The 18694-nt window shown below is 36.6% G+C and overlaps 1 protein-coding gene across 1 annotated transcript; it reads left to right on the top strand.

Annotated features, from left to right (window-relative positions):
• Positions 1-1250: 1250 nt before the first annotated feature.
• LOC103437877 (DExH-box ATP-dependent RNA helicase DExH14) lies at positions 1251-18292 on the top strand. Its single transcript, XM_008376391.4, has 49 exons — positions 1251-1461; positions 1875-1936; positions 2024-2192; positions 2625-3072; positions 3182-3247; positions 3630-3734; positions 3823-4122; positions 5003-5119; positions 5213-5272; positions 5670-5741; positions 5839-5955; positions 6063-6224; positions 7141-7206; positions 7332-7484; positions 7565-7648; positions 8140-8214; positions 8307-8438; positions 8524-8589; positions 8789-8854; positions 8949-9071; positions 9638-9787; positions 9970-10182; positions 10474-10629; positions 10726-10950; positions 11028-11129; positions 11241-11321; positions 11447-11527; positions 11659-11862; positions 11985-12101; positions 12209-12331; positions 12527-12616; positions 12691-12816; positions 12972-13034; positions 13252-13340; positions 13724-13814; positions 14481-14630; positions 14718-14909; positions 15031-15096; positions 15222-15377; positions 15465-15608; positions 15744-15811; positions 15903-16068; positions 16158-16220; positions 16564-16659; positions 16761-16928; positions 17157-17327; positions 17518-17661; positions 17738-17869; positions 18048-18292. Exons 1-49 carry the CDS (start codon positions 1352-1354, stop codon positions 18129-18131), a joined length of 6264 nt encoding a protein of 2087 aa, XP_008374613.3. The 5' UTR covers positions 1251-1351; the 3' UTR covers positions 18132-18292.
• The last annotated feature ends 402 nt before the right edge of the window (positions 18293-18694 follow it).

Below are 18694 nucleotides of genomic sequence, written 5' to 3'. Positions count from 1 at the left end.
ATTTATTTTGTATTTTTACTAAATATTAATCTTGCATAAAAGCACTTTTGACGATTTTAAAAATATTTTTAAATGAGCCATTGTTAAAAATCAAACTGGTTTCATGTCATGGGGACTATAACAACTACAAGGAATGAGGATCCTCTTCGGATCCTCTTTGTGAGGGATCCAGGGGATCCTCATATCGTGTTCGTTCATCGTATATCGTACGGTCAGTTTTCGTCAAATATTGTTTGTGTTTAATTTTAAATAAAAATATTTAAAATAATTTTTTACCGCACGATGTACGATGAAATAGCACAATGTTAGGATCATCGGGATCCTCATTCTTTTTCCAATTGGATCCTCTTTGGATCCTTTTGGTGAGAATCTTGTAGATCCGTAAATCATGTCTGTTTATCGTATATTGTGCTATCAAATTTTGTCAAGAACTATTTATATTTAATTTTAAATAAAAATATTTAAAATAATTTCTGACACGATGTGTGATGAATGAATATAATTCATGAATCTTAAGCCAACAACGGCTGTTGTTTGATCATCAGTCGATACATCATCTTTTTGTAGTGTAGTAATGTGGTGTGGAACATCTCATGTGTTATACGTACGTTGGCAAAAGAAAGTGAGAGGGAATGATTGAGATCATTTTTATTATTATTTTAATATAAATATTTTACACTAATTTATATTAAAAAAAAGGAAAAGTTAAACTCGAAATGCATGTGTTAAAGAGAATTGGGATAAGACGGAGATTTAATTATAAAAAAATATACTAGGTTGTTATGAGTTATTTTTTCACTCGAGTTGAATAAATGATATTTTAAATTACCGTAACATCAAATAAAATTTGAATTCGAGTGCAATGAGATGTGTCCTCTTCCATGGCTATTGATTTGATTTGGATACGAGCCAACATTTTCGAGTTAAACAGGTTGACACGATTGCAACGCGAATACGATTTCAACACAAAAATGACTGCGCTCAATTTAATCACATTACCATCCACATGTTTGTTTGGGTAGTGTTAACGTGTTATGTGTGAAATTCCCGTCTATATGTTGAACTTTCATGACCAAATGATATGGCTCATACCTACTACTTTATGCAATCCGGCCCGTCATTCCAACGGTTAATTCGCTTCGGCCCGTAAAATATCACTTACGAACCCAATATGATCGGGCCCAAACTTAAAATACCAAAACCAGGTCAGACCCGTATACATGCGGGTCGCTTAATTTACTTGACCCGAAATCTTTTCGTGCGAAAAAATCCAGACGCCCTCAAGCTCCCCCAGCACCGAAAAACTTCATTTCGTCAAGCGGAAGAAGAAGAAGAAGAAGAATCCGGAAAGATGTTGGTTCAACTTCCGCGGCTGACCAGCTCTCTCAGAGAGCCCTTTGACGTCGATCAGGCCTATTTGCAGCGGAAGATCCTCCTCCAGAGCCGCCACAAACCGCCCCAGTATTTTCTCTCAACAATTCTCACTTTTTTTTTACTGTTATTATCTGTTTGGTTGCCGAGAAAGTGTAGGAAATGCAAGTAGGATGCTTAGAAAATTGATATGAGTTTGTTGATATGAGATAGGAGTTGGAATGGAATGCCAAAGTTTCCCCCTGGAACGAGCTTGATGCAATTTAGCTTTAGCTTGATTGAAGATTTAATGGAGAAATTAGGACGAATTAATCGAATTTCAATATCTATGTATTTTCTGTGTGTATTAGGATCTTAGTGATTAAATGGAGGAGTAATGCGCTGCTGGGGACGTGAATTTTGTGCTAATTTTTACTAGTGAAGCTGTTTATGGTTCCTGATTAGTTGTTCTTGACCGATTAATTCCGAAATAATATTTGGATTTTCGGACTTATCCGGTGTAGGTCTTCAAGCTCAGTTGATGAGTCGGAACTTGCTAGGAAGATAGTTCATAGATGGGAAGAAGGTAATGTTGACAACTTTCCTGTAGTGTGATTGTGGACATAGCACACCGTATTTGATATATTAAATAAACTGGAAATTTGTGGAGCAGCTTCGGTTGAAGTGCGGCAAGCGTACAAGCAGTTTGTCGGAGCAGTGGTTGAATTGATAGATGGAGAAGTTTCCTCTGAAGAGTTTCGTGAGGTGGCACTGGCTATGTATCGCCTTTTCAGCTCGCCAGCGGAGGAAGCCAATGTTGAAACAATTATTGCTAGGGAAAAGTAAGAATTCTGCTTTCCAATCCTTAATGTTCATTTTAATCAGATAGAAGTTAAATTAGTAAATATAGTATTACAAGTGGGTGCTCCCTTGTGTTCTGGCCTCCAGGAACACAACGAACAAGTTATTCATAGTCCATTACTATTTATTAAGTTTCTTTATCTACGAAACTGAACATTTGTAGGCCTGATTTACTCATTGACGGATGAAACTAATTCGGAACATATTTATACAAGATGCTCACAATTGCCTTACATTCATATAGAAGCAAATTAAGGAATGCAGGGGATTGTGTCAAATGAGTATCCATCGCAATTTGATTAATTTATTATGCGTGGTTAGAGATTGTATATGAAATTTTAACTATGATTATCGACCAAAAGAAAACAAAGTTTCTAGAATTTTGATTTTATCCTCTAATATTTGAAATGCAGGCTGGAAGTGCAAAACTTACTTGGTCAAGCCGTTTCGGATGCTAACATGCGGAAAGTTGTCTCCCTTGCCCAGAGACTTTGTGGGATGCAGTCTAGTGATGGGGGGACTGCGCTTCCAGAAAACCCTGTAAGTGGGACTGATGACAATGCAGAATTTGGCGCTGACCTTGTTTTCCATGCACCAGCTCGGTTTCTGGTGGATGTTTCTTTGGAGGATGGGGAGCTATTGGGTGAGGAAAGCACTTCTTCTACATCATATTATGAAGGATTATATAGTCGCAATGACTTGAATGATCATCAACCTACTTCCAATGGACAAAGCTTCAACTTGAGTTGGTTACAAGATGCATGTGATCGGATAATAACAAAAAGTACTTCACAGCTTTCTGGAGATGAATTGGCTATGGCCATCTGTCGGGTTCTTGACTCTGACAAATCTGGTGATGAGGTATTCATTAATAGTTCATCTACTTTTATTGTAACGGGCTTCACTCTTGCGCTTTTGTAGGCAACTAAATTTAATTCATACTAATCATGAGATCTTTTTCTTAATGAAGATAGCAGGTGACTTGTTAGATCTTGTTGGGGATAGTGCGTTTGAAACTGTCCAAGACCTCATATCAGTAAGAATAAAAACATTCTACTACTTTGTTGAGCTAGTCTTAGATACTCTTTACAGTGTCCTCCTAAAACACTACCAACACACATGCACAGACAACACAAAAATCTGCTTCCCCAGTACTCTTTCCTAACATGTGTCATCATGATCTTTGTTTGAAGAAGTGGCACCGTCTTTTATAAATATATTTGTTCTTTAAATACAAATTTGATTCCCCTTTTTTGTAACAGCATACCACATTTCAGATGTAGGATACAATTGTTTCTCTGGCCATCTAATATACATATTTGATGGATATTTCTTAGAGAAGTCTATTCCAGATTTAATATTTCATGAATTTACAGCTAAAGTTTCTGTTTTGATTTTTGTTTTTATGTTTCTCACAGCATCGAAAGGAACTTGTTGATGCCATCCATCAAGGGCTACTGGGACTGAAATCTGATAAATTATCTTCAAGCTCTCAACCACGTATGCCTAGTTATGGCACACAGGTAGAACTGATTCTGTATAAATTTGTTCTCATTAACACATAAATCAAAAGGCTACATATGGCATCAAGCATTCCACTTCTGTCTTCAGGTTACTGTTCAAACAGAATCTGAACGGCAAATTGATAAACTTCGGCGCAAAGAGGAAAAGCGACAAAGACGAGGAACAGAATATGGCGCTGATAGTGATCTGGCTGGTGTAAATTTTTCTTCTCTAGTACAAGCAAGTGAAAGAAAAAAACCTGTTGATGGTCTCTTAGGGTACGGTGAAGCTCACTCTTTAGCAGTTAGTGCTCTTCCTCAAGGAACAGTGAGGAAGCATCATAAGGGGTATGAGGAAGTCATTATTCCCCCAACACCAACAGCACAAATGAAACCAGGAGAAAAGCTGGTAACAATTAACTTTTCTGATAATTTTATTTCATGTTTGTCATTTTAAAACTATATACACCGGTTCTCAATTCTTTACATAAATTTGTTAATTGGAGATGACTAATAGGAACCTTTTGGAGACGCACAAGTGGATAATAAGTTAGGGAGTCTCCTATATTATTTTAGGTACTAGCTGCTCTCAGAGAACTAAGTACTAGACCTGTTTTTTCCCTTTCCCCGATGAATAGAGAATAGGACTTGGTATGTTTGTCGAACAACACCTGAAGAAAGCACAAGCAGAATACAAGCTAAAATTAAGAACAGGTTCTTCTTAGAGAACATTGGCACTCTTTCTCCTTCAAGGCAGTCAACTATAAAGGATTTACTTTTATTTATTTTTTTAATCTATCATCTTAAAAGATGAAATCAAAGTAAACCTTATGTTGGTATTTGGGCAAGCACTTATAAATGGACTGACCTAACGGGTGGTAGCTAGCTTATAGATGTATCCCTTATTACCCCTCCCAGGGAAATAAACTTACCGGAAGCATTCTTCATTTTGCTACATTTATCATATTTCTTTTTCATATGAAGTGTTAGCAGGGGAAACGATTGGATAGAATGTATGTGACATGTATAAACCTTTGGATATTACTTTCTCTTGGAGAATTATATTGACCATGAAATGCTTTGTAGCTATAAGATAATGTATGAATATATTTTTCCATAGGAAGTTTGTGATGCTATTGGAGTTCACTGGCAAGCAGCCATAATTTTTGTGCATTTACTGGTGGTTTAGCAAACAGGATTGTCATTACTTTCCATTTCTTTTATCATCTACTGGCCTTGACATCTTTCCTTTTGTATGGAATTTTTTGTTTATTATCATCTGTTCTCAGATTGACATAACAGAGTTAGATGAATTTGCTCAAGCTGCTTTTCGGGGATACAAATCTTTGAACCGTATTCAGAGCATCATATTTCATACTGTTTATAACACTAATGAAAATATACTAGTAAGTTGTTATTTCTGTTGACTATGTGAATACCAAACCTTTCCTGTGAAAGTGTGTATGATATGCTTCAATGTGATTTCGATTTGCTTGCAGGTTTGTGCTCCAACAGGAGCTGGTAAGACGAACATAGCTATGATTTCTATTCTACATGAGGTATGCCAAATTGCCAATGATTGAGAATTCCTGGTTCTCTGTTCTTTTTGACAATCATACTTTTCTCATACTACTTGGAGTTGAGCACAGATTCACACAATTGGTTTTATATTATGTATGAGTTAACTTGTTGTAATGTCCTATGACCTAGGAAGTGCTACTTATATTTTTGTAGGAGGTTAATGTTTTGAAGGATACCACCTTGCAAAACAAAAGCAAGGAAACTAAACTTTTTGCTGTCTTAGTTAATTAACTCCTTTTATGTTATGGTGCTGCTACTTATAGGATTGAATTCAACCTAAGAAGCTCTTTTTCTGTACTTTTCTTTATTTAGCATTCAGTAGTATATGATCTATTTTGATATTTAGATAGTGACTAGACTAGTCATATGGTGCAGATTGGACAGCACTTCAAAGATGGTTACTTGCATAAAGATGAATTTAAAATAGTTTATGTTGCACCTATGAAGGTATCTACCCTATGTTACTCCCTTCCTTTTTCTTTACTTTTTTTCCCTGTTGGGCATTGAAATAGTGGCTTGTTACTTATTACCATTTCTTTTTTAGGCATTAGCTTCAGAAGTCACATCAACCTTTAGCCATCGCTTATCTCCATTGAATATGACTGTGAAAGAACTCACCGGCGACATGCAACTATCTAAGAATGAACTTGAAGAAACTCAGGTCACTTTTTATCAAATTTTGCGTGCTCAATATGCTGTTGTTGCTCCTATACTGTTCCCTTTAAAAAGGGAAAAAAAACTTATCGTCTCTACTTTCTTGTTATTCAGATGATAGTTACTACACCTGAAAAATGGGATGTCATTACTCGCAAGAGCAGTGACATGGCACTTTCAATGCTCGTGAAGCTTTTAATTATTGATGAAGTGCATCTATTGAATGATGACAGGGGCCCTGTAATTGAGGCACTAGTTGCTCGGACTTTGCGCCAGGTAAACTTTTAGTGAGTCATTAGTGCTCTTGGCTTATTGATGTGAAATAACTCACACCATTTAGATTAATTGATAACATCTGTACAGTTTCAAATTATGCTTATGAAAGCTGGAGAGATCCTAGGAGAGATCCTATCTGTTTCTTGTTGCTCTTAGTCTTCATCTTCTTATGGAAAATCGGGTTCCCTTAGTCATTTACCATAATTTGAAATTGAATTCATACAATAATTTGATGTTTGTTGTATATTGTGATAAAGGCAAAAATTTTTTTTTTTTCCGCCAACATAGTTATGAGTTTACACAACTGGTTCTGATTATACAGTAGGGGAGTTGTTATAGTTAGACAGCTAATGGACCCAAAAGACTTGAGCTAAAGGAATGAGCCAACAATGTACTAAACTTATTCTTAACTTGCAGATTCATTTTTCATGTGAAGATGCAGACAAAGAGATACACCTTGCAAATTAGTAAATAAGTGCGGGTGTGAGGGTGAGAGTTGTTGACCCGACTTTCCTCAACTTTATACAAACCATTGAAAGTCAAAAAACTTTAGCTGTTAGGGAATTGGCCAACAATGTTACCAACGTAGTAGTTATAACTTATAAATAGACTTGAAGGCGTATTCATCAACAAGTCATTCGTTAAAAAAAATATATATATAGACTTGAAGGCGTATTCATCAACAAGTCATTCGTTAAATTTTCCCTTTTAAAAGGAAGTATACATCAAATTCTTATTGAAGGCACTGCATGCAAAGATGATTATTGTTTTTGAAATGTTATGTAATAGCAGGATGTTTATTTTTATAAATGTTTATCAGATGTTACATGTTACTTAATTGGTTATCTGATTGTTGATTTAGTTGCTTATGTTTTTTGTTTTTGTCTTTTGGTTTGTTGTTTGGTGTGCTTGGCAGGTGGAATCTACACAGACGATGATACGCATTGTTGGCCTTTCAGCCACTCTACCCAACTATTTGGAGGTTTCTTGGCCAGTTTTTGATATTTATGATCTGTATTGAACTATTGATTGGAATTTAAATGCCATAATTTAAAGCCTCATATTTATTTCTTAATGTGGATATGGTAATTCTTTTTAATCACTCAGGTTGCACAGTTTCTGAGAGTGAATCCAGATGCAGGACTCTTCTTTTTTGATGCTAGTTATCGTCCTGTGCCCCTTGCACAGCAGTATATTGGTATTAGTGAGCAGAACTTTGCAGCCCGAAATGAATTAATGAATGAGATATGCTACAAGAAGGTATTTCTTCTTGATTGGCTCTCCTTTCTGTAATGTGTGCATTGGAATAGTTATTAACTGATTGATACTTTTTCTGCCAGGTTGTTGAATCACTCAGGCAAGGGTATCAGGCAATGGTATTCGTTCATTCTCGAAAGGACACAGCAAAAACAGCTCAGAAATTGGTATACCCTCCTCATAATCCATCTGAATTTTGTGGCCTTTCTATTTGGCTTGAAATTCTTTTTGAAGTGTGAATAATAAACTAGTTATGCCAACTTCGCCAATGAGAAAGCTTGGTTGTTAATGCAATTGCATCAGCTAGACCAGTATGAATCCTTGCAAGCTTCATTTTAGTCATAGGAACTGGCTTGATATTGTGCCATTTGTCCTACATTGTTTTTAGGTTTTGTAGTTAATATTATTGGTCTGGTTCAACAATGAATTAATAAAGGCATGTTGGTATAAGTTGAAAGGATGCAATTGTACATGCGCTAATACATATCTAAAAGGATAAAATCTGTTTGTGACATTTAAAGTCATATAATGCAATAACCAATGTTGTTTATCAAAGAAAGATGGACTTGGTTCGAAATTTATAATTCTTTACTGTCAATTTTATGAGGTGTGTTATGCTCTGGCTTCGCTATTTACCAATTATATTACAATTTTACAGGTTGAACTTGCTCGCAAGTTTGAAGGACTGGATCTTTTCAAGAACGATGAACACCCACAGTTTTCATTGGTTCAGGCAAGAAAAGATTTATTTTGTTTTCTGGATCTTATTATTAATATCATACCTTTTATTTATTTATGATAGAGGTACCATTTAATGAATTTCAGAGGGATGTTAAGAAGTCCAGAAACAAAGATCTTGTTGCACTTTTTGAATTTGGAGTTGGAGTTCATCATGCTGGGATGTTACGGTCTGATAGAGGTCTGACTGAGCGCCTTTTCTCTGATGGACTATTGAAGGTAGAAATCATCTAGTTATCCTTCATACCGTCGCTTCTATATTTGGCTGAAATTGTTTTTTTAGATATGTTGTTTTCTGTTTTAGGTGCTTGTTTGTACAGCAACTTTGGCATGGGGTGTAAATCTACCAGCTCACACTGTTGTGATAAAGGTTTGTGCAGACTTCTGAAAGTATAGTTTATTTGTGCGGCTTAAAACTTGATACTTTAATTTTTTTAAGATAAGATGTGACAGAATGTACTTTAATTAGACAGTTTAATGTTCTTTCTCCTTTATTTTACTTCCTGTTCCCTAAAAAGATTATAATATATATATGTATACATATATATAAAGTGTGGCATTTTCTTCAGGGGACTCAATTGTATGATCCAAAGGCTGGTGGGTGGAAAGACCTGGGCATGCTAGATGTTATGCAGGTTAGATTCAAAGTGTTTCTCTTGTAAATACATCTCAAGCAAACTTTATCATATGATTTCCATTTTTTTTTTGTTCTCATGATAATTTCTTTAGATCTTTGGGCGTGCTGGGAGACCTCAATTCGACAAAAGTGGTGAAGGCATTATAATTACGTCTCACGACAAACTGGCCTACTATCTTCGGTTGCTGACAAGTCAACTTCCTATAGAAAGTCAGGTACTAGTGTAGTTTAAGACACTAGAACATTATGATATGTATATATCCAGGTCAGTCAGTGGGTGAGAATTTCTAATGTGTCTTGTGAAGTGTACTGATTTTCTGTAACAAAATAATTTGGATGGGTCTAGAGACAGAATCTTGGTAACACCGTGTGTAAAACATTTTCGGATGAGTTTTAGGTGGTTTTGAATCTGTGATTGTTTGATTGTTTATTATAAACATTGCTTATAAGTCAGCTCTAGTAGATCTGAAAGTGAAACTAATTTGTTGGACAAGGTTTTATCAGTCACCTTAGTAGATCTGGAACTGCAACTAACTTGTGGGACAGGGTATCATTGATTTGGATGTGCCTTAGGGTACTTCATTATGCATTGACATGCTGCACTTAAGAGTTCTCCACATACTTGAGTTTTACGTTATACAATGGCGTACAATGGCAATATGATGTCCTTGCGCGTAATAAACTTTGGGTTTTGCATGTTTGTCTATTTGAATTTATCCAAGTTATGCTGAGATGATTCACTTTTTCTTATGGCTCTTGTAATTTCCTTCTATGTTTGCAGTTTATTAGTTCCTTGAAAGACAATTTAAATGCAGAGGTGGCACTTGGTACTGTCACCAATGTCAAGGAAGCTTGTGCATGGCTTGGATATACATACCTTTTTATAAGAATGAGGCTGAACCCTTTGGTGTACGGTATCGGGTGGGATGAGGTATTGTATTGATTGACTTTACCTATATGATTTACCAGTTGATCTTTGTTGAACATTTTCTTGACTGGCAGCCTGACTTTATTGTTTATTCTCGAAAACCTACTGGACTTTATCAGTGCTTATGGGTTAGATATTTGTATTTGCTTGTTTCGGGTATTGACATTTTCTTCTGCATTTTGCAGGTTGTTGCAGATCCTTCCTTGGGCTTGAAGCAAAGATCTCTGATTGCAGATGCTGCACGTTCCCTGGACAAAGCAAAAATGATGCGATTTGATGAAAAAAGTGGCAACTTTTATTGTACAGAACTTGGTCGAATTGCAAGCCACTTTTATATTCAATACTCAAGTGTTGAAACGTACAATGAATGTTTGAGACGCCACATGAATGAGACTGAGGTTATTGTTTTGTGTACTATTTCATTTGTATTTCCAATTTGCTTCCTATTTGAGACGTCCATCTCAACGCAGCCTTGAAATATGTTTCTCACTTTTTATTTTCTTGTAAGAGAATTGTTAGCAGCACTAAAAAATAGTCATCATGCACTCTTCCATCCATCTTTGTACTATGAAGACTGCAGGATGACTACTTTGGAGTGTCAAATAGCTCCCTTCTCGTAATAAGGAGTTCCCTTCTAATAATTATTATTTTGTTTGATTTGGCTGGTGCTGCTTTTTCTGTTCCTTCAGGTAATTGATATGGTAGCCCACTCCTCAGAATTTGAAAATATTGTTGTTCGAGATGAGGAACAGCATGAACTTGAGGCGTTGGTGCGATCATCATGCCCTTTAGAAGTTAAGGGGGGTCCTTCAAATAAACATGGAAAGATTTCCATTCTCATTCAGGTTGCTTTGTGCTCAGCTACTGCTACCAAATATTAGCTAAAATTTTACAAAAAGGGAAATATTTGTTGACCAATATATGGCTTATGTGTTTTGCAGTTGTACATATCTCGTGGCTCAATCGATACCTTTTCCTTGGTTTCTGATGCTGCATATATAAGTGCAAGCTTGGCACGCATTATGCGGGCTTTATTTGAGATTTGCTTACGAAAAGGCTGGTCTGAGATGTCGTTGTTCATGTTGGACTATTGTAAGGCTGTGGATCGCCAAGTTTGGCCCCATCAGCATCCTCTCAGACAATTTGACAAGGATCTTTCAGGAGAGGTTTGTACATGATACTTTTCTCCTATTAATTTCTCAAAGTGTAGTCCATTGTTTGACAATATATTTTATTCATACAGATACTGCGAAAGCTTGAAGAACAAGAGGCTGACTTAGATCGCCTATATGAGATGGAGGAAAAAGACATTGGAGCATTGATTCGCTATGGGCCTGGAGGAAGGGTATATTGTCATTATTGTAGTGCCTTAAACTTCACTTTGGTATGGGGTATGTCAAACAATAGGAAATTTGTTTAACCCTTTCTTTCCTTGTTTTCTTTTGGGTGATTGAAGTTGGTCAAGCAATATTTGGGATATTTTCCATGGATCCAGTTGTCAGCAACTGTGAGTCCAATCACCAGAACTGTTTTAAAGGTAACTTACCATGGTGAACCTTAATTTGTTTTATAGTAATTTCCATCTCACTAAATGTTTCTTGTCTGATTAATCATTCAATAATTTTGTTTTGAACACCTATTTATGTATTTTTTAATTTTCAGGTGGATTTACTTATTACACCAGACTTCATATGGAAAGATCGTTTTCATGGCACATCCCAACGTTGGTGGATTCTCGTTGAGGTGCTGACATGGTTTCCAATTTCTTGTTAATTTTCTATGGGTCATAGGCTCTTATACTAGTCATGCTTAAGGACCAAAAATTTTTTCCCCATATAAAACTATAATTTGCATGATGTTTGACTATATTAAAGGATTCGGAGAATGACCACATCTACCATTCAGAGCTATTTACTCTGACAAAGCGGATGGCTAAGGGGGAACCTCAGAAGCTTTCTTTTACTGTGCCAATATTTGAGCCACATCCACCACAGTATTATATCCGTGCTGTTTCGGATTCTTGGTTGCGTTCAGAGGCTTTCTACACCATATCTTTCCAGAATCTAGCACTGCCAGAGGTACTTGTTTTCCATGTTTATTATAAGGGTATATGGTCGAACTTTTATTTTTATTTTCATAAAGGCCAACGAGGTGCTCCTGCCAAAAGCTTTGTCTGATCAGACAAGTCTTGTTTCTTCAGGCTCATACTTCACATACAGAACTGCTAGATTTGAAGCCTCTCCCTGTGACTTCACTTGGCAACAATTCATACGAAGCATTGTACAGATTCTCACACTTTAATCCGATACAAACACAGGTTTCAGTGATTTTACACCTTTATTGTGGTTTTTTTCCTCTTTTTTTTTTCCCGGACAATATCCATCACATTCAGTGAGTTAAATGTTTTTTTTTGGAATTGGGCAGACTTTCCATGTCTTGTATCACACAGACAATAATGTTTTGTTAGGAGCTCCCACTGGAAGTGGGAAAACTATATCTGCCGAGCTTGCTATGCTTCGTCTCTTCAATACCCAGCCTGATATGAAGGTATCTCGTTGACATTTCCTAATCACAGAATAGAAATAGATTTGTCCTGAAAGAAATGCAAAATGAGAAAGGGCATTGGGTTTTTTGTGGAAGATAGCACCTACGGGTGCTGATCTGGGCAGGATTGCACTTATTAGGTTTGTGTATTTCAATGCTGCTTTTATGCTAAAGTATACTATGAACTGTTGACTGTAGGTCATTTACATAGCACCTTTGAAGGCTATTGTTCGGGAAAGAATGAATGATTGGAAAAGACGCCTTGTCTCTCAGCTAGGGAAAGAGATGGTGAATTTTTTCCCCTCATAGCTATAAGTAAACCATAATATGTGGTACTGGTAATAACTCTGTGTTGTTGTCAGGTTGAAATGACTGGTGATTATACTCCAGATATGATGGCCATTATGTCAGCGGATATCATAATATCTACTCCTGAGAAGTGGGATGGTATCAGCCGTAATTGGCATAGTCGAGACTATGTTAAGAAGGTGCGTTCACTCACGTGTATCAATATTTTCCCCCCTTCTCCAAGAAGGAACTAGTTTATTTAGTTAATTGGATTTCTACTTTATTTGTGTACATAATTTTTCTACACATGTATGTCATTTTGCATGCTATGCATTAATGGATGTTTCATCAGTAGGTTGGGCTTATGATCATGGATGAAATTCACTTGTTGGGAGCTGACCGTGGACCCATCCTTGAGGTATATATAGAAAAGTTTTGTGCTCCTGGTTAGTTGTGAAAAATAAAAAAATTTGACATATAAGAGAAATGAACTTGCTTATTATCATGCTTTGATGGAAACTTGCCAGTATATGTCTTCGTCTGTGTGTGTTGACACTTTTCTTCAGATGACCATATGATTTTTCTTGGGGAAAAGGTAGTTGGACTTGGTTTGAGCTTGCAAATTTATGTTCCAGGTTATTGTGTCAAGGATGAGATACATATCATCACAGACAGAGCGTGAAGTACGATTTGTAGGCCTTTCTACAGCTTTAGCAAATGCAGGGTACGTCTGTGTGCATCTTTGTTCCTAGGATCCTGCAGTGGATCTCACATCCAAGTCCTAAAGTCTTTTTTCTTCTTTTTTTGCAAGTTTTTACCTGGCATGTATGTGCATTTGGTATCGGGTTGGATCCTTTGATGTAATGTTTGCAGATCACTAGATGCAACCCTCCCTTTTGCATTATTTATCTGAATATATTTTAAATTGTTGTCATATTATCAGTATTCTCGGGCATGTTTCAGTTGTACTGCTTTTAAACAATTGAGTAAATGTCATCCTCTATGCTCTTTTTGTGGAAATAGCGCACGTGAATTGCTTTTTTTTTCCCTTTCTCCTTGATCAACATATTATGTTTTGAATATTCTTTTGCCGTTTCAATTATGTAGGGATTTGGCTGATTGGTTGGGTGTTGGGGAAATTGGGCTCTTCAATTTTAAACCAAGCGTGAGACCTGTACCTCTTGAAGTTCATATCCAGGTAGTAAATTTAGTGTTTCAAATGGATTATGGTTTCATGTTTGATCTTTCTGCTCTACTTTGGAAGTGATTTGTCAGTAACTTTTCCTGGGGAATATTGGAATATGGGCCTCCTTCAATTTGCAAGCGACTTTGTTACAGCATCTCGGTTATCTCTTGTTTTCTTGTCTATGATATTAAGTTTATAATACTTGTTTTGGTTTTATACAACCGTTAATGGTATGGTAGTTGTTTTTAAATGCATAGGTAATTGTGAGATTACATATCTAGGTCTGCAATCTTCTGCATCAATATTCGCTGTTCGATTTGTATCTCACTGGTCCCTTAGTCCTCCTAAGTAATTGTATTGTCTCTCAATGGTTTAAATAAAGTATGTTTGTCTTTCTTTTTTTTTTTTTTTACAAAAGAGGGGGAGAAGGTATTAGATACACCTGTGCTGCTAGAACTATAAGGGTATTTAAAATTGGATATGTAACTACAACTATACTGTTTTCCTTTTGATCTATGTATATTAGCTGATCTTTTATTATGCTAGTGACTATGCGCACTAAATGAGGTAGAATATAGAGTTGTCTCCTTGTTTATGTTTTTTTGTTGTTGAGATGAAAGCAGATAAGGGCCTTATATATGTTTACTTCATAGCACTAATATGTCAGTTTATGAACAGGGATACCCTGGAAAGTTCTATTGCCCAAGGATGAATAGCATGAACAAACCAGCATACGCTGCGATATGCACCCACTCACCTACAAAACCAGTTTTAATATTTGTTTCTTCTCGTCGACAGACAAGGCTTACTGCATTGGACCTCATTCAGGTAGGATCCGAAGTCATGTTGGGAAAATGAAGCATTCCCTAACTGTGACTAATTATTATTGTTTTTATTGCTTTTCTGTAATTGAAGTTTGCAGCTTCAGATGAACATCCAAGGCAGTTTCTTAGTATGCCAGAAGACGACCTGCAGATGGTGCTTTCTCAGGTCACTGATAATAACCTTAGGCACACCTTGCAATTTGGCATTGGATTACATCACGCTGGTCTGAATGACAGGGATAGATCTCTAGTTGAAGAGCTTTTTGCAAACAACAAGATTCAGGCAATTCTCTTTACCTGACAAATCACATATCTTTCCTGATAGACACAGTACAGAAAGAGAATATTAGGAAGAAAAATATCTTACTCTTTATACTGATTAGGCATTGTCCATCAAATTATAGGTATTGGTTTGTACGAGCACATTGGCATGGGGTGTAAACCTTCCAGCTCATCTAGTCATCATTAAGGTAAAGGCAAAATTTGTGGTAGGCTTTTACAGTTGTTCCTAGAATTAAATTTTTTGCAGGTATCTGTTGCATCAGCTGTTCTTCCTAGATCTTTCATTTACATAATGCCATTAATTCTCTTGCAGGGAACAGAATATTATGATGGGAAAGCAAAAAGATATGTTGATTTTCCAATCACAGATATCTTGCAAATGATGGGTCGTGCTGGCCGGCCACAATTTGATCAGCATGGGAAAGCAGTCATTCTTGTTCATGAACCCAAAAAGAGCTTCTATAAAAAGGTTAATTTGAAGTCGTGACTTTATATAGTTAGTTGAATGTCATCCTTCACAGGGTGCTGGAATAATATGTGGTTTAATGAATTGCAGTTCTTATATGAACCATTTCCCGTCGAGAGTAGTCTGAGGGAACAGTTGCATAATCACATCAACGCTGAGATAGTTTCTGGCACAATTTGCCATAAAGAGGATGCGCTGCATTATCTTACCTGGACATATTTATACCGTAGACTGGTATGGTTTTGGTCACATAACTAGAGAGAATAAAAATATAGAAAGAAAGGGAATCAGATTATTTTTTATTTTTGAATATTCTACACCTATCATTTTTTTGACATAAAAGTTGTGAACGCATTGCATTTGCTACAGATGTTTAATCCAGCTTACTATGGCTTGGACAATGCTGAAGCTGAAGTTGTAAATTCTTACTTGTCTAGGTAATAAAATGTCCAATTCTCATCGATTCTTTTTCTTTTATCATTCTCTTCCAGTGCCATTGCTTTCACTACTTACTATTGTTTTTGACAGGCTAGTGCAGAACACATTTGAGGATCTCGAAGACAGTGGATGCATCGAGATGAATGAAGACAGTGTGGAGCCAACGATGCTGGGTTCAATAGCATCCCAGTATTACCTTAGCTACATGACTGTATCAATGTTTGGTTCAAACATAAGTTCAGATACGTCGCTTGAAGTAAGATATGGTTCTTGAGTTATCTGGTAGTCCTTTTCTCACTTATACATTTTTATGCTGTTATGCTTATGGAAGGCTATTTCCTATAGGTGTTCTTGCATATCCTATCGGCTGCTTCTGAATATAACGAACTTCCTGTGCGGCACAATGAGGTAATTAGTCTAAGGTCTTGGGTACTTTCTTTCTTTTTGGATTAGTAAAGAGGCACATACTTGACCGACTAAATATACCAGCGGTGGCTATTTGAAAAAAAAAAATTGAAAAATTTAGCACTGCAAGGAATATAAAAAATTAGCAGTCATATGGAATCCTTCTTTCGTACAAATTTGCTAACATATGATATTCTTCCTATACCACACAAGATATTAAGTTCTGTGTTGGATCCAAAACTTTTTGGGACAATAGTCCTACCCATGTTATTGCAAGTCAGCGCCAATTAAAATTTATTTAGTAAAAGAATATGAGATCTTCGTCTTAACTATGTATAAATAATAGGAGAATTACAATGGAGCGTTGGCTGAGAGAGTTCGATATAGAGTGGACAAGGACCGGTTAGATGATCCACATGTCAAAGCCAATCTTCTGTTTCAGGTCAGAGTTATCTTCAACAATATGTTCATAATAAGAACGTTCCGTCGTTTTCTTTTAGTTCTCTCATTGTTTCTCTTACCATGCATGAATTCTGCATTCAGGCACATTTCTCGCAGTTAGAATTACCAATCAGTGATTACGTCACAGACTTGAAGTCGGTACTGGATCAAAGTATACGGGTCATCCAGGCCATGATAGATATATGTGCCAACAGCGGGTGGCTTTCAAGCTCAGTTACTTGCATGCATCTTCTGCAAATGGTCATGCAGGTAAACTCCTAGTGGTTACCATTCCGACTTTTATTGTAAAACGAATAAAAGTACCTGCCTAGAAAAAGGACCGCAGCTTAGCATTTTGCCTGGTTCATATTATGACGTTGTACGGCCAGCATATCAGTTGATTAGTTAAACGTTAACTGATTTGACTCGGATGATTTGTTTCTCAAAAAAGTAAAGTTTGATGCCTAGCCTCTTCTGTTATCTTTTGTGTCGTTTCAGGGTTTATGGTTTGATAAGGATTCTTCCTTGTGGATGATGCCATGCATGAATGTTGAACTCGCCGACTCACTAAGCAAAAGAGGAATATTCAGCGTGCAGCAACTACTGAATCTCCCCAAGGCAACTTTGCAGACCATGATCGGAAACTTCCCGGCTTCAAAGTTTTTTCAGGTACGGACTTCAAAGATAGCTGACACATAGCAAACCCACCCACGGTCAAGATGTAACATGACCGGATGGCTTTTGGAGTGGGTCGGTTAGGTTATTGAGACACAAGTCGTTTTTTGTTCACTATTATTCGCTGCCAGGCATGCCAACTGATTCCGGTAGCTTAACATCTGCAATTTTTTTGTTGTTCTAGGATCTGCAGCATTTTCCCCGCATCGAAATGAAGTTAAGAATTCAGGAAAAGGACAGCGGAAAGTCTCACTCTTTAAACATCAGATTGGTTAAGACCAATTACAGGCAAAACAAATCAAGAGCGTTTACCCCGCGATTTCCTAAGGTAAAACCGTAAAATTGTTCTCCTTGTTCTAAACCGATAACGAGAAACGAAATTAAGCTTCGGATTTCTTTGACAGGTGAAAAACGAAGCGTGGTGGTTGGTCCTTGGGAACACCTCAACATCTGAATTATATGCTCTGAAGAGGGTATCCTTCTCAGATCACTTGGTTACTCACATGGAGTTACCAGCAGCTCCAAATAATATCCAGGTACGCGGTTAAACTCTCCCTCCTTTATCGAATATCTGACATTCCGTTTGTTATTACGAGTGACTAAACCCGGGCAAATAATTCATCGTTACCGAATATCCAACTGTCGATTTTGATTTCAATTTCGATTTCAATGTCTTGGTTTGCTTGTATAACATTATTTTACCGTGTTTTCCAGGGGATGAAATTGATTTTAGTTTCGGATTGTTATTTGGGCTTCGAGCAAGAGCACTCTATCGCGGAACTTATTCAACGGCGGTGATCAACCGGAATATTAAAAAATACATGAACATATGAGAAAAGTCATGTGAAATTACCACCCAAATTATATTAGGTTTACATTTAGTTATGTTCTTGTACTCGATTACGATTTTACTTTACTCTTTGTAATTCAAAAGTCATTTTACTTTCCGACACTCAAAATTCGTTTCATTTTGACATTCAAAAGTTGCCTTTGGAACGTATGTGCAACCCACCACTCAATAAGACTATATGCCATGTGCTAATGAATTTAATTATAAATCTTCGTTATGCGTTAACATTCAAGAATAAAATATTGAGTTTAAAAGAAGAAATTCAGAATTGAAATTGTTTTGGGTGCCGCGTTTGAGTAGCAGGGATGGAAAAAAATAAAAACTAAATTGATTGGCTTGGTGCATCCAAATCTCACCCACATAACGAGGTTAACAGAACTAAGGCACTATGGAGCTAACTTCGATTGTTATAGAGTAAAATAATGACTTTTGAATTTCCCTGGACAAAAATGAGATCAAAATCGGGTTTTAAGGGGCAAAGTGGAGCAAATTTTGAGTTTTAGAGAGGCAA

Source organism: Malus domestica, chromosome 06, assembly GCF_042453785.1.
Source record: "Malus domestica chromosome 06, GDT2T_hap1".
Lineage (NCBI taxonomy): Eukaryota > Viridiplantae > Streptophyta > Magnoliopsida > Rosales > Rosaceae > Malus > Malus domestica.
Note: the sequence above shows the minus strand (reverse complement) of the source record. Positions and strands in the feature narration are given on the sequence as shown.